Source organism: Oculina patagonica, chromosome 3 (genome assembly GCF_052425735.1).
Source record: "Oculina patagonica isolate OP01 chromosome 3, crgOcupat, whole genome shotgun sequence".
In the NCBI taxonomy this organism is placed as follows: domain Eukaryota; kingdom Metazoa; phylum Cnidaria; class Anthozoa; order Scleractinia; family Oculinidae; genus Oculina; species Oculina patagonica.
In genome coordinates, this window is record NC_135760.1 from 22,448,874 (window position 1) to 22,474,594 (window position 25,721).

The 25,721-nt window shown below is 40.0% G+C and overlaps 4 protein-coding genes across 4 annotated transcripts; 1 reads left to right on the forward strand and 3 right to left on the reverse strand.

The window, feature by feature from the left end:
* The first annotated feature begins 44 nt into the window (after positions 1-44).
* Positions 45-5,229, forward strand: LOC144645498 (uncharacterized). The gene is made up of 3 exons (XM_078505089.1): positions 45-202; positions 392-438; positions 5,091-5,229. The coding sequence occupies exons 1-2, from the start codon at positions 51-53 to the stop codon at positions 435-437; spliced, it is 198 nt and encodes a 65-aa protein (XP_078361215.1). The 5' UTR covers positions 45-50; the 3' UTR covers position 438; positions 5,091-5,229.
* LOC144645457 (uncharacterized) lies at positions 3,352-20,497 on the reverse strand. The gene is made up of 7 exons (XM_078505036.1): positions 20,026-20,497; positions 19,663-19,836; positions 15,559-15,681; positions 5,782-5,874; positions 5,150-5,267; positions 3,906-4,207; positions 3,352-3,651 (listed from the first exon to the last, which is right to left on the reverse strand). The coding sequence occupies exons 1-6, from the start codon at positions 20,102-20,104 to the stop codon at positions 4,165-4,167; spliced, it is 630 nt and encodes a 209-aa protein (XP_078361162.1). The 5' UTR covers positions 20,105-20,497; the 3' UTR covers positions 3,352-3,651; positions 3,906-4,164.
* Positions 8,203-12,570, reverse strand: LOC144645507 (uncharacterized). Its single transcript, XM_078505096.1, has 2 exons — positions 10,126-12,570; positions 8,203-8,867 (listed from the first exon to the last, which is right to left on the reverse strand). The coding sequence occupies exons 1-2, from the start codon at positions 11,456-11,458 to the stop codon at positions 8,353-8,355; spliced, it is 1,848 nt and encodes a 615-aa protein (XP_078361222.1). The 5' UTR covers positions 11,459-12,570; the 3' UTR covers positions 8,203-8,352.
* LOC144645319 (cyclic GMP-AMP synthase-like receptor) lies at positions 12,730-15,531 on the reverse strand. The gene has a single exon (XM_078504848.1). The coding sequence runs from the start codon at positions 14,679-14,681 to the stop codon at positions 12,828-12,830; it is 1,854 nt and encodes a 617-aa protein (XP_078360974.1). The 5' UTR covers positions 14,682-15,531; the 3' UTR covers positions 12,730-12,827.
* Positions 20,498-25,721: the final 5,224 nt, after the last annotated feature.

Genomic DNA, 25,721 nt, shown 5'->3' on the forward strand with positions numbered 1-25,721 from the left:
GCGCATGAGCAGCCAGCCAAAGGCGCGGTGTTTTCTGGGTAGTATTCAACATGGCGGACGCGAGCTCACAGACTTTTAGGAATGTAACGCCATCCTGCGACCATCAGGCCTTAAAAGAATGCCTGGATAGAAATAACGGTGACAGATCTAAATGTATGAAGGAATGGGAAGATTTCCAACGTTCCTGTGCTGAAAATAAAAGGTAACTTTACTTAGCGCAAGAAACCTGCACATTGTCTTTCTGATATGGCTGCCAGAAAAGGTCAGGAGAAACTGACTGGGCCAGTCGGGGGGTTAGAGGATTTGTGGTAGAGAGAACTTTTCTTCGGGTACTCTAATGACAGGTACAAAGGAGACTGAAGCTGATAACATGACTCACTTTGTTTTGCAGAAAGTTACAGGAAAAACAAGAAACAGCATCCTGTGGTTGTGATTAAGGTATCAACATTTTTTCTTAAGGTAGTAGAACTGCTATAAACATGTCCAATTTGAAAATTAATAACTCAAACATTAAATCATTTTTCAAAATAAAAGTTACATAGGCTTATTAAACAAGACCTGGACATTCAGGAAGATGATATACGAGGTGTCAATTTTCACACCTTAGGTGTGAATTCACGGTTAAATCGCAGGCTCATAAAATTAAAGATTGCCGATTTACGGCTTTCCTTTAAAAGATACAGAGATAATTTCAACTGGAGCCGATTTATGATAGAAACGTTTAATTACCTACAAATACCCGGAGTAATATTATACATATTATATTATTATATTATTATACATATTTATTATATAATACATATTTACATATTTACATAGATAATTATATTTTTTTTTCCTTTAATTTTATACAGTTTTGCGTTCACGCACACGTTTTAACGAGCGCTTGCGCTCCTAGGTGTCGCGTGGGTAAATAAAGTATTGTTGTTGTTGTTGTTGTTGTATGCCAGCATTTACTTCTGGAGATAGAGCATTCTAGTTATTTTTATGTGTGCCTCAACTTTGAACAGCCATAATTTTGTGAAAAATGTCTGGGCCGCTCCGGGTATTCACACACAGTTTCCTCGACATTACACAAATAAACAGTGCAAATTTCACCGAGATCTGACAATTCTACACCTTTAAATTGCAAGTACCTTTCGAGGCGGTCTGTTACAGCGGCGAAATTAGCGAATGTAAGCAGCGAAATATGCATTCGACGCTCTGTTTTTTTCGACGCCATATTGAATTCTCAGAGGTAGACCGCTGTTCATTGTGTTTAAGGCCGCATTGTTACAATTGCTACACGAACAAGCACGAAAAAATACGGATTTTTTCGATTACTGTCGGAGAAAACATGGCGGCGTAAACAAATATGATACACATAGCAACGCCAAATTTCGCAATTGCATTACGGAACTCATGCTGCGTCTTCTCTGGGCTCTGCGAGGGTAGGATATCAAGACAGCTTCTTTGTGAGCTTTAAAGGGCTTAAAAAGAGGCATAGATTTAGTCGATGCTTTTGAATTATATTTGAAGATGAAATACGAAAGAATTTTGCTGTCTTTTACTAAAATTTCGCTCGAACTGCGTAGATACGATCGCATGTTGTAAAGCCGATTCATGTAATATTGCTGTCAACGCGAGGTCATATCGACTGGGATGGCAGAGCGCTAATCATTAACATTGCAAAATGGCGCTTATAGCAACCAAATTTCGCCTTTTTTTCTCCACTTCTAAGCTAAAAGAAGCCCCCATCTCTTGTATTTGTGTTAACTTTATTAATATCTTTGAAAAGAGCGAGTTTTTAGGTATGGTTTATTTTTGACCTTATAGCAGTTCTAATACCTTAAAGCGGAGCTCGACCCAAAGGGTCGCAGAGCAGAGCCCCATACCCATAGAAAATTAACAGACCCATGCTTTTGGTTTTTCATGGTCATCATGGCTAGCGGCGTAGTTCGCGGGCGCATGCGCCTTAGCAGCGACATCGCCCCAACATGGCGGCAGTACTTCAGAAATAGGTTTAAGGTTATGGTTAACGTCAGCTTACATCTTTGATATTGGATATCCATGTCATGGTCAATTGACAGCTGTCAAAACAAGTTATCCGCTGACCAGAATCAGATGACCATATTACAGGCTCAGATATAGAACTCATCAAGGTCAAATGTTTTTATGAAGTTTACCGCTGATCAAGTAATGGTTTACATTGGATTGCGGGATCAATTGCTAATTTTTTTCTGTTAATGGTCAGTAAATTTGGATTTACAAAAAGGGCGATGTAAATAACCCTGGGAGCTCTGCTTTTAGGCGTGGCCAAATCTATTTAATACTATAAACCAATGATTGTTTATCCTAGAGCATCGCTTATCTTGAATTTGTGAGATTCATAAGAGGCCCTGCCAGGGGGGGGGGATCCCGTATCACTTGTCTTAATTTAAAAATGTCCCGTGTCACTGTTTTATCCCCAGGGGGGTACTCCGGCTTGTAAATGACGGGGATGATCGAATGAAGGCAAAACTCAGGACCCAAAAAAATCCCTGGCCAAAAATAACCCCCCAAAAAATCCCTTGTCAAATTACCCCTAAATTGCCAGGAGGGGCATTAACGCTCGAGTTTGATTATTCATCATACCATAAATACGCCAAAGGCCGCGCCAAAGCACTTTAGTTCGTTTTTAATACCCAAAAAAATCCCGTATTTGAATCAAGTCACCCAAAAAAATACTTGCCAAATTTTCCAACCCCAAAAAATCCCGGAATCGAAAATTTGAAACCCAAAAAAGCCTTCGATCATCCCCGTCATTTACAAGCCAAAGTACCTTATCAAAGTACCTTATCACACTTCCCATTCCTGTCAGTAGTTGAATTGAAGGAAAACTGCTTGTCCATGTCTTTCGTCACCATTGCTTGGGTTCACAACACTCAGACAACATGAAGATTTCAATAATTATACAAGACACAACACTTGTAGATAAAATGTATTTTATTCTGAATATAGAAGAGTAGTTTTTCTTTAAATACACTGTCTGCCTATACTTTGTTTACATAAAAAATAAAGATAAATAATAAAAATGTAACTTATGTGGTCAGTGGATATCGTGACTGGACTTGTCTACAGCACAGTTATCTTAGACATGCTACACACACATCAAGTAGTTAACATTGCACCTGAGTGAGCATGAAAATTTAATGTTTATCTTTGTTTGTGAACTTTGTGTTCTTTTAACAATGTTTTTGGGAGATAACTAATAACAGAAAATACTTGAAAGTGGGTCACTTCAAGACTCAGAAAATCATAACATACAAATAGTCGAGGAGATGTCAGAATTTGAAACTGATTGATTTAGAATATAATTTCCAGAATTTGGCACACAGTGCTTGTGACTTAGGAGTCAATATTTGTTATATTCTGCCCACTGCATGTAGTTGCCCTACTTTGTGGCTCTTCCATGGATACAATATATATTTTGGCCATGTTTCATTTGACTTATAAATGATTTTAAATTATGCCATTGCCAAAAGATAATGGGTTTCCTGTATTGGTACCCTTCTCCATCTAACTTGTAAGCTATCATGCCTAATTCCTGCATGGCCTTATCACAGGCGCTGACTTCCATTTTGTTTGTAATAACACACTTCGTCACCTGAAATGCATTGACTGCAGCAAAAACTAGTGACTTAGGAGCTACAACCCTAGACAGAAGTAGTTAGAACGCTTTTCTTATCTGACACTTAAACCCATCATTGATTAGTTCATTATCGTTTCATTCACTTGTTTGTGCTTACAGGATGAGCTCAGGTTACCCCCTCCCGCCTTTCAATGTTGAAAAGTCCCTTGATAGTGTTTTACACAAACTATATTTGATGTGGCAACATTGTAAGGGGGGAGGGGGAAATAGAGGTATTATTGAATATCGTGCCAACAGTTCTGACGATGGTTGTAGGCAGTGAACTAATGTGAAAAATTGCAGACATATGATATTTAAAATGGATTTGTGCTCTAAAGTGTTTAAGATGGCACATTGTATTCTCATCACTTATGATGGCTAAGATGTCTTTTTAACACAGTCACTGGCAATCCGTGTGCCGCAGTTGTTCCATTTTGTCCCTCTGATAGTTGTTTTGAAGGTTTCATAATGAGGAATTGTCTATAAACAACTGGAATAACTGTTGTTCTTGCAAACTATACAGCATCTGATGTCTGGTTGACTCTGTGCAGAGTAAACCTGAAACAAAAATAAGCTTTAGTGCAACTTTTCTTCCCAAGAACCTTGTTTCCAAAATGTAAATGATCAGTAAGCGTTCAAGTCCCTACATGCATTTCATGTACGTGCTTACATATTTTTTGCTTTGAAAAGCATTAAGTTACCAAAATCTATCCTTATCAAGCATTTTATTTTTCTTTCTTTTGCAAACATCTCATTTGTAAAAGTCAATCAGTGAAACCAAATTTGGATCTCCCTTTCATTAACTGTCAGCAGTGTTTTATTTTCCAAAAGGACCTCAAGGGGTTTTTACAGACCCTTGATGATCTAATAAATGTCTGTGCCATCTATTTAAATTTAAGGGGTTAGAGAGAGGCATTTATCTCACTTTAACAGTAACAACGTCAACAAAACAAATAAGACGCGTAGTTTGGTCACAGAGTAAGATAGAAAACAGAGTTTATGAGTAAGGGACTAATCTAATTTGACCTAATGCAAAGCCTAGATATGTCGTTTATAGATCGATATCAATGTCTTCATGGTCATCAGGGTCAATCATGTTGGCCTCTTTGATGTCTAAATCAAGCAAAAAACTAACTATATTGTGTGATTTTACTCTGGAGGGTTTCCCTGGTTTTTGAGGCGATTCTTGGGGGGACTGGGGGGTTGTCTATTAGACACGGGGCGTTTATTAGAGGGGCATCTAATACAAACTTTACACCTCAGGGGAGGCGTTTTAGAGATACGAGGCGTTTATATGAGAGTGGGCGTTTATTAGATCATTTATGGTAGTAGACAAGCTATGTGTGAAGAGACTACAACCCATGTGTACTTGGCCATCCCCGAACAGAACTGACATTTTCTAGGTTCATCTCGACTTTGTTTTTCCGTTATTTGCAGGTAGACAGAAACGTGATAAGAAATATTGAAGCGTGACAAGAAATGTTGAAGAAATGTCCCTACCTGTCACACCATCCACATGTTTTGAAGCAGTGATATCGAACAAACTTCCCATTTCTTCCTGGCTTGGAGCAGTAGTGTTCAAACAGTCTGCACAACCGGTTATACGAATCCTCGCAAACTGAAATTATGAAAAATGAACTGTAAGTGGACTCGATTGCGTGACTAACTAATACTAATAATAGATGCTGTGGATAATCACGCAACCTTTGTCAAGGAGAAGTATTGCGTTACTTCCAGCTTTACAGTCGATCTTATGGCCTGTCACGAATTGGGAAAAGCTGCGTTACTTCCACCACTGTAGCTGTTGTTATGGCATATCAAAGATTCGAAACTGCTGCGTTATATTCAAGTTTAAACCATTCTCATGGCACGGAGTAGAAACGGAGAAATGTTGCGTGACTGATAAAAGAGCTTTCCTGCAGTTGTCACACAGCCTTAATGATAATCAGATGAAAACGTATAGTGGACAGTGGGACCATTGCAATGAAGAATATTGTGGGACAAACCAAAACTCTGTTCTTCTTAGACTTCTTAGGAGAATCGAGAAATAAAAAATACAAGTTTCCCTTTTCATAAGGAAAGCGTTGCATATTCGCACATTGCTTGTTGTTAATTGTCTTCTACGTACTTACCTGGGCATCCGCGTAAATTTTGACCTCTGGCTGCGTAATTATTCCAGCAACAACCATATTTGCTCGACTGGCATCCTGGAGGGCTGAATTGTTCTGCAGGTCCAAAATATCGTTTCAGAATGACTAGGTCTGAGAACGCGGCTAGGGCGTTAAACCCTTATTCACGGGAAAGATTGACGTATGATATTTCTAACATTCTCTCCCACCCTAGCCCGATTCTGTGACGGTCAAAGGTCGCTCGTTTTCTGGCCGTCTGAGATTCGGGATCGTGCCACCCAGAATCGACTTTGCAGTCTCAGGACCCTTGGTACCTTTCCCCGTTATAAGAGAACGCTAGCTCGCAGATGACTTTGTAATATTTTATTCTCTCCGTTAACAAGACTTGAAACGCAAAAACTATACCCTTTCACGTACAGTGGAACCTCGATTTAACGATTGACTAAAGGACTGGAAAAATATGTTCGTTATATCGAGGTTTCGTTCCATAGGGGTATTTTACTATTACTGGGGCGAAGAAGATCGTTCCGTTATACCAAGGACTTCACAATACACTGCATAGAGGTTCGTTAAATCGAGGTTCCACGGTAGAAACAGCAGACGGCAAACGTAATGTTTTTGCCGATCGCGGGAGAAACCAACATGGCGCTGTAATATCTCTATTTCTACTCACTGGCCGTTTCAACCACTTAAATTGGGTGGACGAAAATGCGTATATACTGGGAAATTAAAACTTGCTGAAAAAAGGGATAACAACTAAAATATCAGGCTGACAGATTATTGCAGGGAACTTCGTGTTAATGAAACCCCCAGGGCCCAAGGTGAAACCCTGATGGAAAGCTACAGAATGAACCTGGCTTTATTCAAATCTCTTGCTGTTTTTTTAATTTGTGTCTTTTTCAGTTCAGGCGTTCTTCTTATGGGCCACTACTATTAACGCGACCGAAAAAGACGCAAGCAATGTAGTTTTAAACTTGTTTTATTCATTTATACAGAAAGAAGCGACTTCAGGTCTGCTCTCATTTTTGCACGCACCGTTAAAAAGGACTTGAATTAACAAACCAAAATTAAAGGCTTTGAAAGCTGTTGACAAATAAAATTTGGTGCACGAAAGTCAAAACATTGAAACTCTGGCCTTTCCGTCAAATGAACCCACTACATTTCCGCCGTGTTCTTTACCACACACAAGAGAAGAGAACGTGAATGCATACTTTGATATTCCCCGAGAAAGAAAAAGAATTTTTCTTCGGTACTACGTGATTTTAAGTTACAGAATATATTTCTGTTTTTATCCAACCCCACTTAGCATAGTGCAAACAAATGCGAAATTGGTACAAATATCCCACAGGTTTTAAAATAATTGTTTTCGAAAAACATTCTTTTAACGCACTTAAAACGGTCAAGGCAACAAGGGCCTGCTAAGCACGAGAAATATAACTTGCCCAGATTAACTTGTCTTGTTTTACACCAGACTGGCATTAAACACATGCAATCTTTGCTTTCGGATTGAGCACCGTGCAAGCGTTTTAAGTCGGAGAATGAAATTCCCTCTTTGAAGCACTTGAAGAGTTTGCAATTTTTATTATCCAATCAAAAACTAGCACGAGCCCTCGTGCGGATACTTCATCATATTTCATGTTGCTCTATGTTGCTTAGCAACTTCAGGAAGGTAAACCGCGGGCTCTTTAACTCCAGCAGCCCCTATCATCGAACTAGTACTAGTACTTGCTAACTGTTTCCTAAGCTACGGCCGTGCTTTGAGGAAGAGGGCAAGAAATTTTTTTGTCCTTCGTCCATACAGTTGTGTCCGTCTAAATTAAAGAAGGAGTTTTTACACCTAAAATCCTGTCCCATTTCATCTACAAGCATCCAGCAGACCAAAATATTTTTAGTAAAGTTCTAATTACAAAAGGAACTATTTCTCATTAAGAAACAATTTATTGCAACTAAGTTGTTACAATTAACAGTGGCGGATCCAGGGGAGGGGCCCGGGGGGCCGGGCCCCTACCTTATTTTTCGGAAACGGCGCATTTTCTTTGAAGTGCCGGAATTATCTTAGCAGAATTCAACATTTATAGACAAGCTTTTGAAAGCGGACCCCCTCCTTAGCTGAAGGTCTGGATCCACCACTGCAATATCATCAAAGTCTAGTCTAAGTTTCAATGGCTAATTTTGCCCTTTTTTCTCTGACTTTACTTACAGAGTTAATCGGAACTTCATAATAAAAGAATTATTTCGTATAAATTTTTTTTTGGGGGGGGGGGGCAACGTAACAGTAAACCCAGAGAAAAAAAACGCGTCAAACTTTTTAAATTTTTTTTGGGTAAACTGCTTAAGCACCAGTGAACCTCGTCCCAAAGCGGAAAAGACCCTGGAGACGAAGTTGCCACATTTCCTTGCTTCTCGTCCCTCTTTTTTTTTTCGTATGTTCCCGCCTCGTCCCCAGGCGTCTCTCCTTGGTTGGAGCACAGTGCGCGCTGAATTGTGGGACTGCTGCATTCGCAACCATTCACCTGTTTCCCGCTTTTCATGGACGAAATGTAACGCTGGCTGGTGACGTAATGTACCCATAGTTCAATCCAGATCTAACTCTGGAATTGTGATGTAGTCAAGTTTACGTGTTAATATGTCTTTAGCATGCAAGAATATGTGTGCAACATAGCTAACAGTAAGGGTTATGATGTAATTCTCGGGGATCAATAGCAGATACTGCTCGATGCGTTGTTTGAAGAGAGCAAGGCCTTTATCACTTCCTTCCCTTGTGGTTACATCCTCAACGTCACGAAAGAAGCCAGTTGGGCTGAACTCGGGAGGAATTGCTTTGTGTAGATTTGCCCAGGATGAGTTTTCCTCTTCTACGTAACATTCAGCAAGATCTTCAAACAACTCGAAGGCAAGTTGACGTAAGGGAATCTGCTCGACTTTACTGTTGAGCAGGCCTTTGTGCTCAAGCTCGAATTTCTTTTTCTTCTCACAGGTTCTGATGTAGAACTTCTGAGCCAACAAGTTCAGTTCTCCTTTAACCGTGGCGAGTAACTGCTTAAAGGCATCTTCTACCCAGCTCCACATTTCAACTAACCTTCTGTAAGGGACCATTCATTTTTTAGAAGGGGGGAGGGCCGGAGGAATCCCTGTGTGTATTCAGTTGAAACTTTTTGGCCCTCCCCCTATAGTAGAGTAAAAAAAGGAAGGCCCTCCCCAAAGTGCAATATTAAATTTTGCGACCCCCCCCCCCCACACACACACACACATGCACCTAAAAAAAATTCACATCAAACCTCTTTTTTTGACAGAGCTCCATTCTGCTGTGTTGCACAAGATTATCTTTGATCGCAAAAAAATCTATGCTACAGTCAAACGTACGCCGTGCTATATACACGAATTGAAGCCCTTCTTCATTATGTGGAACACTACTCTTGCACTCTTTAGCATCAGAAGTGACCTTTAACGGTCAAAAATGCGAAAAATAGCCTTATAAACAAACACACTTAGGCACGAACAACTACATAACACAATTGTCCATTTACGTGAGCCATAAAACAATTCGATCCTGCAGACAAGTACAAATATGGCAAATCGATGATTTCAAATCACAATGAGATGAATAGGAACAGGAGTCGAGGACGACTGATTAGATAAAACATTGCAGAAGAGATGTTGCGGCAACAGAGACAAATGCAGTACACGCAGTTTTTTGTGGATGAAGAAGCAACAAAACAGATCAACAATAATGGAGTTAAAGTTATTCTTAGCTCCCAGAGCGCACACAACAACTCAACTAGGGAGCAACAACTCAAAGAAACCATGCTCCAATGTTAGAGACGCAGTAGCCCAAAGACCGGAATAGACCCTCACAACTGTGGTCGAAACGTTATCCTACGAACTACCGCCACTTTAGAACGAGGACAGTTAGAAATCCACTGATCCGATACACAATATATACTACAACATTCCTTTAAAGGCTTTTAAGAATCTTCAACAAACATGAGCCGATAAACCTAACAAAATATGCCACAGAGCAGCAAACACAATGGCATAAAGATCATCACTGAAAGCGTTAATCAAATCAAATAGAGAGCGTTAATCAAATCATCCATAACAGACTGAAGGCTAACATTTAGCAACCAGCGGGAGTCGTGCTTGGCCTGTCACATTTTATATCACTTAATATTTATTGAAAATAAAAGATTTTGATTTGGATTAAAATGCAGTGTTTTTCTACGCGACCCCCCCCTTTTCAAAAACGAAAATAACGATGACCCTCCCCTTTTGCCACTGTAAAAAATTAGTGACCCCCCCAAGATTCCTCCGGCCCTCCCCCCTTCTAAAAAATGAATGGTCCCTAAGCTTCTTCATCCAGCTCTGTCGTATTGAGGTCAGTAAATTGATTCCAAAACCAGCCAAACTTGCTCGAACCAGGAACGTTGCCGATGTTGACAAACATTTTATTCCAAAGAGCGGTTGGATTTTTTCCACCAAGACTGCTTGAGATCATGAACTCCAGCAAATCAATCGCCTCTAAAACCCGGATCTGTCGTTTTGTTTCCTTGGCATCTTCCGCTGTGTACGCCATTTCCAAACCCTTCATCTGATGCAACATCTCTCCCACGATAAAATGGCGTAGCTTGTTTTCGCGGTCTCCCTCGGACAACAGATTGTACCTTGGTATGAAAAAGCTCTGAATTGCCTCCCGTGTCACGCCTTGTAAAACGAGCTCTAAGGCTTGAATTATCTTCTGCGATCGAAGATCCTTTTCCCAGAAATGGTCCGGCGTTGCGAACAGCTGAGACAAAAGGACAGTCTTGAACATGTACGATGGAACCAAGGACGGATCCAACCCCAGCCTGTCCGAGACGCCATCTCTGACGATTTTCAGGATCCGGTAGCATGCTTTAAAACCGTCAGGCGAAGAGGACAGAATCTCTTTTTCGGCCATGGAAAATGAGATACGCCAGACATCAAATCCAGCGGGAACGACGTGAAATCCACTTTTCTGCATAATGACTTCTAATTCCTGTGGATGCTTTGCCAACTGAACAGGAATCTTGGATGTAGGGTACTCCAAAGTAAGGGTCAAGTCGACGCTTATACTTAAATTGCTGTAACTCTCTCCTCCCTGCCAATCAATGTAAAGCGTTGTAGCCGGGCCGTGCGTTTCTGAGTACATCACGCCAGATGGATTTTCTTGGCCACTGCTGTTTCCAAGCAGGTCTGAAAACACAGGCCCCCATGACCCATCTAGCAATTCTTGACTAGCTCGTTGGATGCGGAGACCTTCAGGCACTTCAACATCACTTAGCGATTCATTGACAAGCTTCTTAAAATGGCGACAAAGCAGATTTGGACTGAAGAGGCCTTGTTCATCATTAAATTCCATCCAACCGTGCTCATTCAGGGTGAGCTTGGCGTAGCCTTCACCTTTGTCGCAGGGATGGAATAAAGGTTTGTCCATGAGCGAGTCAATTCTGATCATAAAGTCGAACTCATCTGGCTGGCGAACTTTCACTCCTTCGTAGACACTTCCGCTATGAATCAGCGTGCTCTGAAATCGCTTGTCTTTCTTCTCTACTTGTGCCAGAATGTTGCTTACGAGTCGTTCGAGTTTATCTCGAATTAGATCTGCTTCTTTTTCGTCGTCAAACTTTGCTTTCCTCTCGAAATGATCGACGATTTCAGACATTATGCGTTATCACTTTCAATTCCACCTTCTTTGTCGTGAACTGCTAACCAAGCACTTTCACTTTAGTAGTGGTTTTAGGTTACTGGTCTTGCGTATAATTCACGCAATGTCTGGCTTTCGTAGAATGAGGGAAATTCAAAACATCCTTTGTTTCTTAGAAGATATGTTAAACATCAGCTGTTGTTTTGATCTGATAGCATAATTCCTTCTGCGGTGCTGTAAAAACGGTTTTAAAGGGGGGTGTTCTTTGAGGGAACTAGCTAACTGAAACAATCTGAACGTGAACTAAACAAGAAAATTGAAAATATTCCAAAACTTCAAATGGCTGACCTCTAGACGGGACCCTTGTAAATATATACCAAGCGAGTCTCGTCACGCTATATTACTGAAATATTCAAAGGCTATCACATCACACATACCGCGAAGCGCGCGAGTGACGTCACGACTCAGACAAGACTAATGAAACAAACCGAAATGGCGGACGATTATCCCAAAACGCTTTTAATAATTGTTTTCAAACAAAATTCTTTTTGAGCACTTAAAACAGTCAAGGCAACAAGGGCCTGCTGAGCACGAGGATTATAACTTGCCTAGATTATCTTGTCTTGTTTTACACCAGACTGGCAACACACCCATGCCATCTTTGCTTCGGATAGCTCCGAGTCCAAACGTTTTAAGTTGGAGAAGAAAATTTCCTTTTCTTGAAATTTTCTATCGTAAACTGGGTCTAAACTAGCCTGAGCTCCCGCACCAACTAATTTTTGGGGATACTTCATCTTTCTTAATGTTGCTTAGCAACTACAAAGACAAAAACCGCGGGCTCATTGACTCCAACAGTTCTCGGAGACCGGAAGTCCTCATCAACTAGTACTTGTTCCCACGCAACTGTTTTTGTCCATCGTCCCATACAGTTGTGTCCGTCTGAAGAAGGAATTTTACTAAGAAACTGTTGCTTTTTCTGCCATGTTAAAAACGGAAGAAGACCGAAGGTTCTCGGTCAAAACGTCTTGAAAAAATACATTAGGAGCGTTGTTTTACGTTCACTAAGTTAGCGTCAGAATTTTAAAAGAGTATTTATTTAATCTGTTTCTTATTGACAACAAAATATACTTCAACTCAGTTGTTACAAATTTAGTCTAAGTTTTATTGGCTTATTTTTGCCCTTCTTTCTCTGAAAGACATTTAGTTTTTTTTTTTTTTTTTGGGGGGGGGGGGGGGATTTTTTTTTTTTTTGGGGTTTTTTTTCCCGTCCCTCCTTGGTTGGAGCACGGTGCGCGCTGAATTGTGGGACTACTGCACTCGCCACCTGTTTCCCGCTTTTCATCGCCAAAGTGCAACGGTGGCTTGTGAACTAAAATGTAATCACAGTTTAATCCAAATCTAGCTCTGGAATTGTGATGTAGGCAAGTTGACGTGTTAATACGCCTTTAGCGTGCAAAACATTGTGTGCAACATAACCAGCAAAAAAGGTCGTGAGGCAATTCTCGGGGATCAATAGCAGATACTGTTCGATGTGTTGTTTGAAGAGTGCAAGGCCTTTATCGCTTCCTTCCCTCGTGGTTACATCCGCAACGTCACGAAAGAAGCCAGTTGGGCTGAACTCGGGAGGAATTGCTTTGTGTAGATTTGCCCAGGATGAATTTTTCTCCTCGAGGTAACATTCAGCAAGATCTTGAGACATCTCGATGGCCATTTGACGAGAGGGAATCTGTTTTACTTTACTCTCGGACAGGCCTTTGTGCTCAAGCTCGAATTTCTCTTTCTTCTCGCAGGTTCTAATGTAGAACTTCTGAGCCAACAAGTTCAGTTCTCCTTTAAGTATGGCGAATAACTGCTTGAAGAGATCTTCAACCCAGCTCCATATTTCGATCAACTGTATGTAGGCGTCTTCGTCCAACTCTGTCGTATAGAGGTCAGTGAATTGATTCCAAAACCAGCCAAACTTGCGCGAACCAGGAACGTTGCCAGTGTTGACAAACATTTTATTCCAGAGAGCGGTCGGACTTTTTCCACCAATGCTGCTTGAGATCATGAACTCCAGCAAATCAACCGCCTCCAAAACCCTGATCTGTTTTTTCGTTTCTTTAGCGTCTTCCGCTGTGAAGGCCATTTCCAAACCCTCAATCTGGCGCAACATCTCTCCCACGATAATTTGGCGTAGCATGTTCTCGCGATCCCCTATGGAGAGCAGATTATATCTTGGCATGAAGAAGCCCTGAATTTCTTCCCGCACCAAGCCTTGCAAAACGAGCTCTAGGGTTTGAATTATCGTCTGCGACCGAAGATCCTTTTCCCAAAAGTGGTCCGGCGTTGCGAGGAACTGAGACAAAAGGACGGTCTTGAAAATGTATGATGGAACCAAGGACGGATCCAACCCCAGCCTGTCCGAGACGCCCTCTCTCACGATTTTCAGAACTCGGTAGCATGCTTTGAAACCGCCAGGCGAAGAGGACAATATCTCTTTTTCGGCCATGGAAAATGAGATGCGCCAGACATCAAATCCAGCGGGAACCACGTGAAATCCGCTCTTCTGGAGAATCAGATCTATTTCCTGTGGAAGATTGGCCAACTGAACTGGGAGCTTGAATGTAGGGTACTCCAGAGTCAGGGTCAAGTCGACGCTAATACGCAAATTGCTGTAACTCTCTCCGCCTTGCCAATCAATGTAGAGCGTTGTAGCCGGGCCGTGCGTTTCTGAGTACATCACGCCAGATGGATTTTCTTGGCCACTGCTGTTTCCAAGTAGGTCTAAATACACAGGTCCCCATGAATTCGAATCATCAAGCAAATTTTGACTAGCCCGTTGGATGCGGAGACCTCCAGGCACTTCGACATCACTTAACGATTCATTGACAAGCTTCTTAAAATGGCGACGAAGCAGATTTGGACTGAAGAAGCCTTGTTCATCATTAAATTCCTTCCACCCGTGTTCATTCAGCGCGAGCTTGAAGTAGCCTTCACCTTTGTCACAAGAATGGAATGATGGCTTGTCCATGAGCGAGTCAACTCTGATCATAAAGTCGAACTCATCTGGCTGGCCAACTTTCACTCCTTCGTAGACACTTCCGCTATGAATCAGCGTGCTCTGAAATCGCTCGTCTCTATTCTCCACTTGTGCCAAAATGTTGCTCACGAGTCGCTCGAGTTTCTCTCGAATTAGTTCTGCTTCACTTTCGTCCTCGAACCTTGCTTTCCTCTCGAAATGATCGACAATTTCAGACATTTCAATGCAGTTATCTGTTTCAATTCCACTTTTTTTAGTTTCTTTGCCGTGAACTGCTAACGAAGCGCTTTCACTTTAGTTGTGGCTTTGGGTTTTTTGGACTTGCGTAGAATTTACTATCTCTGCCGGCCTTAGGGGAAATTTATAACATCCTTTGTTTCTTAGACAAAATGTTAAACATCAGCTGTTGTTTTGGTTTGATAGCTTATTAATTCATTCTGCGGTGCTGTGAAAACATTTTCCCCTTTTTAAAGGGGTTTAAAGGGGGTGTTCTTCAAGGGAACTGGCTAAACAAGCAGAACTAAACAGAACAGATAATAAAAATATCCCAATACTTCAAATGGCTAAGCTCTAGACGGGAACCTTGTAATCATATGCCAATATTCTGAAGCGAGTGTTGTCACGCTTTATTAAATATTCAAAGACCATCAAGCTCTAATCGCTACTAAGTTTTTAGCAAAACAAGATAGGCATAATTTAAACGAAATAGTCTTTTTTGTCAGTTTTCAGAACTACTGAAAACTTTTGAAACTTGCACAGTACTGCATAATAATCTTTTCAGTGCATACATATCACAAATTTTCTAGTAAGGTGTCCTTGAAAATGGATAGAGGCCTTAGTTGTTGTAAGTTTTTGAACTTTTAAGTCAAACACGGGGCGCAGTGCTAGAGAAACCAAACGGAAGGCAGCGCTCGAAATAGAAAAAGGGAGAAAAAAAATGCGAAGACGACATTCTGAGAGAGCCTAGAGCAAGCTACTGGAAAAAAAAAACTAATGCAGAGTGAACAACAAATACAGAAAGAGAGAAAAAGACGGAGTCGTCATTCGCAGAGAGCCTGCTACAGAAGCTCATGAAAAATAAACAATATTTACTTACTGCAAAATTTGCACTCCTTCGGGCAGTATCTCGACATTATGTACTTGACCTTCTCGCAGTAACCAGACTTTGCCCATGATTTGCACATGCCACTTTTTGATTCCCGTTCAGCATCCTTACACACTACAATATAAAGTAAAAACAAACAATTTACATTAGCATAACCCAGTTCTGACCTCTGACAAAGTCGCAACTGATTGGCTACACAGGCACTTAATTTGTCGCCGACCGCGGAACATGTGCGCGGTTTTTGCGCATCATGGCCAAAAAGTTTTTAAACAAAACCGTCCACTGAATCAGTTTTATTCATAGAGCGGTTTTGAATTGAATGTCGTAAAACCAAAACCAAAGTAATCACTCTGGCCAATCACAAAGGACAAATACATACGGCGAAAAGCGCGGAAAACGTGTGAAGCGTGCCACGATTGTTTTTTTTTTTTTTTTGCTACATGTGACTGAATTGCTTAAAAAAGAGGCGCCCGGAGTTTTTAAAGCCAATTACAGAGCGTGGTAATACAAAAACAAAGCAAATGTGAATCCTCAAGGCTATGCTAAAACAGATAGATGCCCGCTTTCGGTCATTCCATCGACTTTGAAAGCTGACTCAGCGATTTGCCCTCTGCCAACTTTCAGTCATTTCAGTAGATAGAATTTTCAAGCTCATAGTTTACTTGCTAAAGATAAAATATGTCGCTCAATTTTGTCATCCAAACAGAAGTAAAAAACAAAACCAAACGCCACTCGCCTTGCACGCGGTTCCCCGGTTGCATGTTTTTCCTTACAGTTCTTATCGGTTCAGTGTATTTTTTTAATACGCATTGTGATTGGGTGCCATCATTGCGACCACTTTCGTTCAGTTGGTTTTACAGCAGTTATTAGAAAACCAAAGTGATCACATCTGGCCAAACAAAACGCGCTCAAATATTGCAAAGAACCAATCAGAGGTCACAGTAAAACCTTCCAACCGGTGCAAAGCGCGAGCGCGGGAAATGTTTCGAGCAATCTCGTCGCCGGGGTGCTCTTCCCTTTTGAAGACCCCGTGGAAACGAGGTTGTGTCTTAAAAATCCAATTCACGATAAGTTTGGGTTTTTACTCCTGATTTGCTGAGAAAACGACATGTTTGTTCTGGACTCCTGATCAATAACAAAGCTTAGCAAAGGAAACATGAAAGAAAGAAGAATTACCTGATCTATAAACAGGAAAAACTGATCAATAAACAGGTATTGTAAGGTTGTAATGTCGCAACCAAACACTACTACGGTTTTGGCAGTAGGTGTATTGCAATGTTTGCGTGGAAATACAATGTAAATTTTTTGGACTTTTTCAAAAGTGGCTCAAGCTAAATGACTATTAGTTGGAAAGACTACATCTCCGTTCTGATTGGTTAGCCGTTCGTGCGGGGTTCAGAAAAGGAAAACCAAGGGAAAACCAAAGAATTTCATTCTCTGTAGACAGCAGAGAATTGTTCTCTGATTATCTTACAATAAGCTTTCGAGTCCTCGTATGCCGCGAATATTGAGAGCAGTAGAGGCTGCCTCATCCCCAGTTGCCGCGCGCTAAAATAAAACGAAAAGAACCGCTAGCCCCAGGCGATTCCAAAGGAATCTGTAAAGCCGGAAGTTGAAACAAAGGAAGTCTCTAATTGTACCGGATTAATAAGCGGGTTTAATAAAACCGCTTTAACCGCAGATAACGCAGTGAAGAGTTCATTTGGGAGCCTATTCAGAAAACGGTCAGTCAGTGGGACTCAATTCACCTTTTCACCTTGCGTCTTGAAAGCAAAACAAAAAGATATCTCCGTTTATTAAATATAACGTTTTCTAGAACAAATACAAGTCAATGCCGCAAAACCAAAGCAAATATGCCAACACATTACTCATGCTAAGGAGCCCATTGGCAAGCTACGAAACCAGTAAAAGCTGTTTTCCAGCTGAAGACTTCATGGCTTCCCAGCCAACTAAGTTGCAAAAAAATCGCTTATTGCACCATATTTTCCGCGGAATAACATCGAAATTGTTTGTTGAGTTACGATGCCGCGTTTATTAGCTACCAAACAGTTTTGCTATTTTTATTTTTTAACGTTATTATATAAAGATAAAAAAATTTAAGGTTAGAGCTGTCATCTGAACCTCTATAGTTCTCGAAAAGGTGGCCTAACGTTCGAGAAGTAATCTTACTTGAAGCATCTTGAGTTAGTTTTTTTCAGCTGTTAGAGCAGTTTTCAATTGAGTGTCGTAAAACCAAAACCAAAGTAATTACTCTGGCCAATCACAAAGGACACAGACAATCCAGTGAACCAATCAAAACTCGAAGCAAATACATGTAGCTGGCACGAAGCGCGGGAAAACGTGCGTGAGCGCGTCATGATTGGTTTTGGTTTTAGTTCTAATTGGCTGAGAAAGTGACGCGAGATTTTTAAGCCAATCACCGGGCGTAGTAATGCAAAATCAAAGCAAACGCAATTTACTTTCGACACTCAAGTGAAAACCGCTCTATAGTACTTGACTTTGCATTGCGTTCCACAACAGTGCACGTTTTCAGTAGGCGGTGGTCGGGACATGTTAATTTAAGTGAGCGTGAAACTCCAACTTTCGAAATCGATCGGTAATCATTGTTTTACCGCCAAAACGCCCCTAGCAATGAACGAATGAAATCGCAGGAAAAGAGAACAAGATCACTTTCCCTGTAAAAGGAAGAAAAAATGTTTTCAAAAGAACTAAATTTGCTGGAGGATTTGACTACAAGAAGTTTGATTTGTGAAAGAATCGAATCTTTGTAATTATATAGTAAATTTGTTTTTAATTGTCTTTGCGTGATTTGTTTGTAATATTTGAGACATTTTAGTTCATTACCGGATATTATTAATCAGATTTGACTTATCTACAGTCTCCAATGTTCTGCATGGCAGTATACTATGTTCAGACCGCACGTGAAAAAAATCTTTGGAATGAGAACACAAATTGAGCCTCGCAGTATATATAACATAGCTAACTACGAGCATAAGTAACTATGGGCCTGCAGTGTGCAATTCACCGCCATGATCATTTTTCCTGCGGTAAAACCTGCATAATAGGTATGAGTACCAAACGTTGAAAAGCATTCAAGGACCTGTTTCCCTTTTATGTCAAATTCACGTGCTAAGAAACTTGTTTGAGCATTCCTTCGATGTTTTTTCAATGGACTGTTGACGAGTTTAAGAAGATTTATGGCTAATACTTATCGAGTTTTGTTCTCACGTTTTTGCGTGCTATAGAGAGAAAGGAACATTGTTACGAACTTTTTATCTCTGCACCCCTAACAGTGAGTCGATTAAATCGTGAGAATAATGCTGATGTGTTCAATCCATTTTGCGAATTAAGGTTTTAAAAATACTCGCTTTTACGTTTGTTGCTTTGTAAGGACCCTGCAATGTCTCCATGAAATGCATCGGACGATTTATTTCTTGAATTGTTTTTAAATAGACTTATCACAGTGTGACGACACTGATATGCTATTAGCACCAGAAGATAAAACCAATATCACACCTTTTCATAAAATCTAATCCTCTTCTCATTTGTCCTTTTCTGTGAGCTCTTGAGCAATTTGTGGAAATGAAGAGCGAGTAAATTAAAGGCTCACTCTAAACAACCCAGAAAGATTTCTACAAGGATCAGAAAACGGTCTAATTTAAGATTTCTTTTCCTTTTCATCTAGATTTTGTAATACTGGATGTCCACAGCTGTAAATATAAATCTCCAAGAGGTTGAGCACTGCATCGAAGTGACTTTAGAACTATCGAGACGTTTTGGTGCGGCATTTCCCTTTGATCTTTGAGTAGTACATGTTGGAAAGCACAGTTTGTAAGATCATTCGACAGATCAAGCTCAAAATCCGGAAAATTACTAAATAACATTTAGAAAGGTAATTATACAGCGAAAATGTTAAGTGAAGATAATTGTTTGCTTTATAACGTATCGATGAGTAAATGACCAAGGAATCTTTTCTTAGTCACTTGAAGTGTTCATGATACCTATATTAGCTGTAGCTGTATCAGCCACGAGATGCAGTCCCTGCACTTAGCACAAGTTTTTTTGTTTTATCTAACACATTAGTTATGCACCTACCTGGCATGTCTATTTGATAAAGCGGAAAATACGGCAAACGAAATTTCGAGATTCTCCTTCTTGACTTTGTTTGTCGTTTAGACCTCCGAGGGGTCTCTCTCTCTGACTCCATCCAAGCGTGTAACAGCAACTGCCGCTGTAGTCTATCGATCTTTTTGTCAAGAGCTGCGAGCTCTGAAAAGCAGAGTAAATAGATTCGTTGTTCATAGATCTTTACACTACTTGCCCCAAAAAAGGATGTGGCGTATTTAACGGCAGGAAGTCTTTGGCACAAAGGCAGTGCAAAGGGAAGTGAATAAAATGGTACATTCGGTTCGAAAAATCGTGTGCGAGTGTATTTTATACAGTACTAATTAATCTTACCTTTATTCTTCCTTGCTCTTGTGAAAGCCAACAAAAAGGCTAAAAAAAGGCACAAAGCGATTTCTTTTAGCCCAACCATAGCCTTTGCGTAAATTTAAAGAACAGTGTGTGTTTCAACGTATATCTCTTTCGTTTCACAATTTGTTGACTCTATCCCTGTTTACGTGTGTACAATCTTGTGTCGCAAGATTTGCTCAAGCTCTTTCCTTTTATGCAAAGTTGACAAGTGCGTCACGATTTCTGGGGGTGGATCAGAGCATTCGATTTCGATGATAAGAATGTTGTGACATTTGGCAGTGTTTACGTGAAATCGCAGTGATCGGTTGCAGCTATTAATAACTGAGAACAATGAAGAGTTAGTTATTTTTTTAAATGTTTTTACAATGCTTGACATACTTCATAGGTTTGAGAAGAATTTTACCACGAAACTTGAGATTAGTGCTAATCTCAAACCTGGTGAGTTCATGTTTACAATCCATAGAAACCATATCCAAGACAATTGCAAATATTTATTATTTTTCGAGTTAAACAGAGCATCATGTTTTTATAGAACCCATTTTCCGTCTTTTGTGTTACCTTGTCGGATTCCGTCGGATTCCGATGACTCCACGAAGATCGCACGATCGGTTTTTTATGGTGGATCGTTTTTCCGAAGACGTACGAAGCATCAACGATGTAAAGATTAGCCTGTTTTAAGCTGTTAATTTTGTGTATGGTATGTATCTGTTTGAAGTGGTTATTAAGCACGCATTTCCGCCTCTAGGCACGTCTGTCAAAGAGCCAACAAAAGTAATTACTTCTCTCACCAACCGTGCCTCGCTTGTGTCTTTCTTAAACAAATATTTACTTAAACTCCACTCGTATATTGAAAGCTTTTAGTCAATAGGCTGACCGAATCAAAAGGTCAGTTACAGACAAGAACATCGCCACCTCAAATGATTCTGTCTCGTGAAAGATAAATCTTTAAAAAAGTTGTTTTTAAACAATTAAAATAACAACCTTAAAGATTTAAACCTGTATTCCTCCATTCTGCAGGAACATTCCAACATCTTAGCACCATTGATAGAGCGGTTTTTAGGGGAAATAGAAGGGAATAAAGTCAGGGCTATACTAGGAAAGCTTTAGACTGCTAAAAGAAATAGCCCTCGTTTTGTATCAATTAACAGCCTTAGAAAAGTAGGACACTTTCGCGGTCTAGAAAACTTGAAACAGATGCAAAATGGCAGTGGAAAATGCTTAAAAAAAAATTTGCATTGCAGCAGAAGTGAGCTGAAAAACTGCTTCTTACAATAAAGTAAAACTTAACTTTCTACATTTTTGTACTAAATAAATACATAACAACTTTATTTAACCACGGTAAAAAGGTAAAGTAAGGTTGGGGGGCGGCTTGTATTTTTCATTATCTTTGGTTTTATTTTTCTCTTGGAATTCTCGTATCTGTTATTTCACTCAACACAGCACGAGTTTGAAATTTCTCCAAGAATTTGTTTTCGCCTTTCTCACGTGAGCGATTTGTTCATTGACCCAGGCAAGTCCAGCAGACCGACACACAACGATAACATCTTGTTCCAACTTATTGCAGGCGTTATTAAAATATGTTTTTTAATAAAAGACTCTCAAAATAACTGTCTGGTTCAAGGATTTGTGGCGCCATTTCATGTTTATTTAACATTTGCACAGTAAGGAACTTTAAATTACTTTTTCGAGACCTTTACACCAAAAAATTATATTGCGTGCGAAGGAAGTTGTAAATCAAGGGGGCGGTAATAATCGATCCTTAATATTAATTATCAAATTTTTAATTTGAGAACCTTTAAAGAATTATTTTAACCCAAGGTGTTTTACATTTATATGCATATATGCTCTGTTTTCTGACAAGTCAACTAATACGGGGCTAGAAAAAAACATGTTTGAAAGCTATTTAGCTATTTTCATATTCCGGAAAAAATGAAAGGTTTTAATTTTTTATCAATAATTTTAAAAAATGTACAACAACTTTTAGTTTGCAAGACATGTTTCGATCGTTCCAACGATCATCTTCAGTTGTGGGATCGTTTACAGTTGAAGTTGAATTTTTTACAAGCAATGGCGTAACATGCGTGATACGCAACATTCGTGATACATTTTAAATTTAACAATCCTCTTTATCTCCAGACTTCAGTTTTCCGTAAGAAAACGTTCACAGGGCTCCTTATGAACTATTTTAGTTTTACTGCATTCTCTTACAAAATCGGTCTTGTAAGAACACTGGTTGACAGGGTCTACAAAATCAACAATTCCTGGTTTGGCTTTCATGATGATATTAAGAACCTCACTCGTATCCTACGTAAAAAACCTTTTCCCTGTTCATATTATAGATAAGGTTGTCAACCAATACGTAAGCAGAGCTCAAGTCCGCCCATCAGATAGCTCTCGGGTTCAACAACCCGTTTCATCTTATTATTTTAAGTTACCTTATATAGGATCCTTTTCTGCAGAAGCTCAGAAGAGATTGCGTAAACTTGTCCACCGTTATTGTACTAACATTGAAATTAAGTTAGTTTTTTCGTCTTTTAAAGTGAGTAGTATACACCCCTCTGTAACAGACCTGGTGAAACCCGACCTGGTGGGTTATTTTGCCCTCCCTGGTGGAAATTTGACCTCCCTGGTCCCTGGTGAAAATCTGAAAAATCCCTGGTCAATATTATTTCTCCCCGGTCAGGAAAACTGATCCAACCAAAATCTTTCCGCTAGTTTTAATAAACAGAAGAAAACGACGCGCGGCAAAAAGATAATTTAATAATTGACTATAACTTGACGTAAATATAGCAAAAAGTAATTGTTAACTTTTTTCTATTGTTTTTGTCGCTTATTCCGTTGTCAAGCACGTCACTGAAGAGACAAAACAGATCTGTTTCCTTTTCTGTGGGTAATACGAGCTTGTGAATGATTTAGAGCGATTTGAGATTTGAACAGCGCGCGCGGCCCAAAACAAATGTGTGGAAGTATTTTTGACCCGGCTATCTAAAGCGTTTTATAGAATAACTACGCAGAGGATAACCAGCTTGACCGACATAATTCTTGGTAAGTATTAAGCGGTTTTTTTCGTCGATTAAGCAGCCTTGAGCAGTTTGAGAGGCGTTTGATGTAAATATCGTGTTTAACTTTGCAGTCCGCCGGCACAATGTGATGTAAAAAATACGCAAGTTATTCAAGTACATTCAAGATCATTCAAGTGGCGTATTACGGTAAATCTTAATTAGGATGCCTCAGATTGTAAGGACTGTGTAAGTAGTACCGCTTTGTGTAGCTTTCACCTGCATGAAACTATTGATGCCCACCTGGAGGACAGCAGTCATTAACACGTACTTTTCATTGCTCGCTAAATCCGAAAAAAAGAGACAATTTATTCGACCTGTTAAAGATATAAGCAGACGGCTTTCTTTATTTGATTTTTTATGCTTTGACCTTCCAAAAATGGATCAACGAATAAGAGCAGGCATTTTGAACATTTTGCAACTGTAACGGTAAACGGACGACACAGTTTAAATTTAGGCGCGCCCGTACTAGGCAACCCCTGGATCTGTCTCTTGGTGCACGGCTTTTTGATAATAAATCTTTATGTCAGTTACCTTCTGGAAAAGTACTCAAACTTGTATTTAGATTAGCAGGGCTTGAGAGACGTTCAAACTCTAAGGGAGTCGAGAAAATGATCCCACGATACGTTCTCCAATCTCTTTGAAACAGTATCGAATATCAGGCTAAAATAAAATTAACCTAGACTTTCTCAAAGTCCTTCGACGCGCGGTTTAGGAATTTTAAGTCGTAAACTGGGTTTTGGTGGTGTAATCCGTCAAGCGCAAAGTTGGTTGCCTGGTGAGGCGCGTTCCCTTTCCAAAAATAAGGAACTTTGATTTTAACTGAAAAGATCTAGAAATAATCGTGTTTTTTTAAGTTTACTTTAAGCTGCCTGGTTGCATATAAACTCCCTTCAAAACGCACGAAATGTGGTTTCGGGCTGTCTAATCTTTCAAAATTTCCCGGGGAGGCATGCCCCTGGATCCCCAGTAGCTGACATCTTCGGCGTTCACACGATTGCATATTTCAGATCTTTGTCGCTCTAAAGAACCGTCGTTTTAAATCCTGCCCACAGGCCTGCTAAGAACTGGAAAAGTAACATGCATCTAAAGCAAGTTTAATCATTTTTTAAGGCGATATCGTTAGTCACCATCGCCTTATATCATAAGGCGGTCGGCGGAATTTGTTCTTCTGTTCGTTATCGCTTCTGCATGCATTGCGTGCCGTTTATGATACCTCAGAGGATTTTAGGAATATATCCCCGGCGACTGATTCAGGTCCAAGTGCGAACTGACAGTGTCAATAGTAGGGTGACTTATTGGCTCACTGTTACAATGATTTGCTAAATTTGACCCATTGCGGATCTCGTGGCGGTAGGTAATGCACTGTTCGATACAAAGAACGCTCGGGGATCGCAAAATCGGCCCGTTTGCCGTATAACGCGAAGGCCTTAAAGGACTTCTTATACAAGAAATTAAGTCCGATGCCTTTATTCGATTCCGTTTCTCCTTTGCCACTTTTCTCTGTGTAAGAGCAGGATACAAAGAGGGCATTACTTCAGTTGTTTACGTACAGTGCGAAAAAAAAAAACACGGTGTCATCTACAGCCGTTAGGCGACATCGGTGCGGAAAAGTGTACACGATTACCCCGCTAAGTTTATTGCATACTGGGTTACAAAGTTTTGCATGTATATACATCAAGGTTAGATTTAATAAATCATCGCCCTCTGTGAAAAAATAATCAACCTGGTGGATTTTTGACTGCCCTGGTCGATTTTGTGTTGAAAACCTGGTGGAAAATCAGGTGTCACCAGGTCTGTTACAGAGGGGTGTTAGTATGTTCAGTGTGAAGGATCCTGTTCCTCTCGATCTCCGTTCGCGCGTTGTCTACAAATTTTCTTGTGCAGGATGTAATGCCTGTTACATCGGCGAAACTAGCCGTCATCTTTCAACGCGCATTCGTGAGCATCTGAGTAGGGACAGGAACTCACACATTTACCAACATCTGCAGCAGTCTGAGGCATGCCGTAGGCTTGCATCTAAGAACTGCTTTTCTATTGTAGATTCCGCACCCAATAGACTACAACTAATTTTAAAAGAGGCTGTCCACATCCGCTGGGAAAACCCCACGTTAAATAAACAGCTCAAACATGCTGACTTAACTCTTTCATTTTAGTATTATGTTATTTTCTTATAAATAAGTGTCGTTTAATTTAATTTAATTTTTTTGCATCATTTTGTGTGATAATTGTAATTTACTTAGTTATTTTTGCTGTTTAATTTCTTTGCCGTGTATTTATACTCGCGCGCATTGTTCCATGTCTCGCGTATTTAAATGCTGCACGTTAAATTTAAAATGTATCACGAATGTTGCGTATCACGCATGTTACGCCATTGCTTGTAAAAAATTCAACTTCAACTGTAAACGATCCCACAACTGAAGATGATCGTTGGAACGATCGAAACATGTCTTGCAAACTAAAAGTTGTTGTACATTTTTTAAAAATAGTAGTTTGTCTGCTTTTATCCAGACCATTTGAATATTTTTAAACTTTTATAACTAAAAATTTGTTTTAACCAGGAAAAAATAATATTTATTATTTATTTACCACTTATTCTGTCAACTTTGTTTTAATCAA

Coding starts and splice junctions, on each gene's coding strand:
- LOC144645498 (XM_078505089.1), top strand. CDS start 51: ATGGCGGACGCGAGCTCACAGACTTTTAGGAATGTAACGCCATCCTGC. Junction 203..391: donor TCCTGTGCTGAAAATAAAAG/GTAACTTTACTT, acceptor TTTGTTTTGCAG/AAAGTTACAGGAAAAACAAG.
- LOC144645507 (XM_078505096.1), bottom strand. CDS start 11,458: ATGTCTGAAATCGTCGATCATTTCGAGAGGAAAGCAAAGTTTGACGAC. Junction 8,868..10,125: donor GACAGAGCTGGATGAAGAAG/CTTAGGGACCAT, acceptor AATGAATGGTCC/CTTACAGAAGGTTAGTTGAA.
- LOC144645319 (XM_078504848.1), bottom strand. CDS start 14,681: ATGTCTGAAATTGTCGATCATTTCGAGAGGAAAGCAAGGTTCGAGGAC.
- LOC144645457 (XM_078505036.1), bottom strand. CDS start 20,104: ATGGTTGGGCTAAAAGAAATCGCTTTGTGCCTTTTTTTAGCCTTTTTG. Junction 19,837..20,025: donor AAGAGCAAGGAAGAATAAAG/GTAAGATTAATT, acceptor TCTGCTTTTCAG/AGCTCGCAGCTCTTGACAAA. Junction 15,682..19,662: donor TTATCAAATAGACATGCCAG/GTAGGTGCATAA, acceptor TTTATATTGTAG/TGTGTAAGGATGCTGAACGG.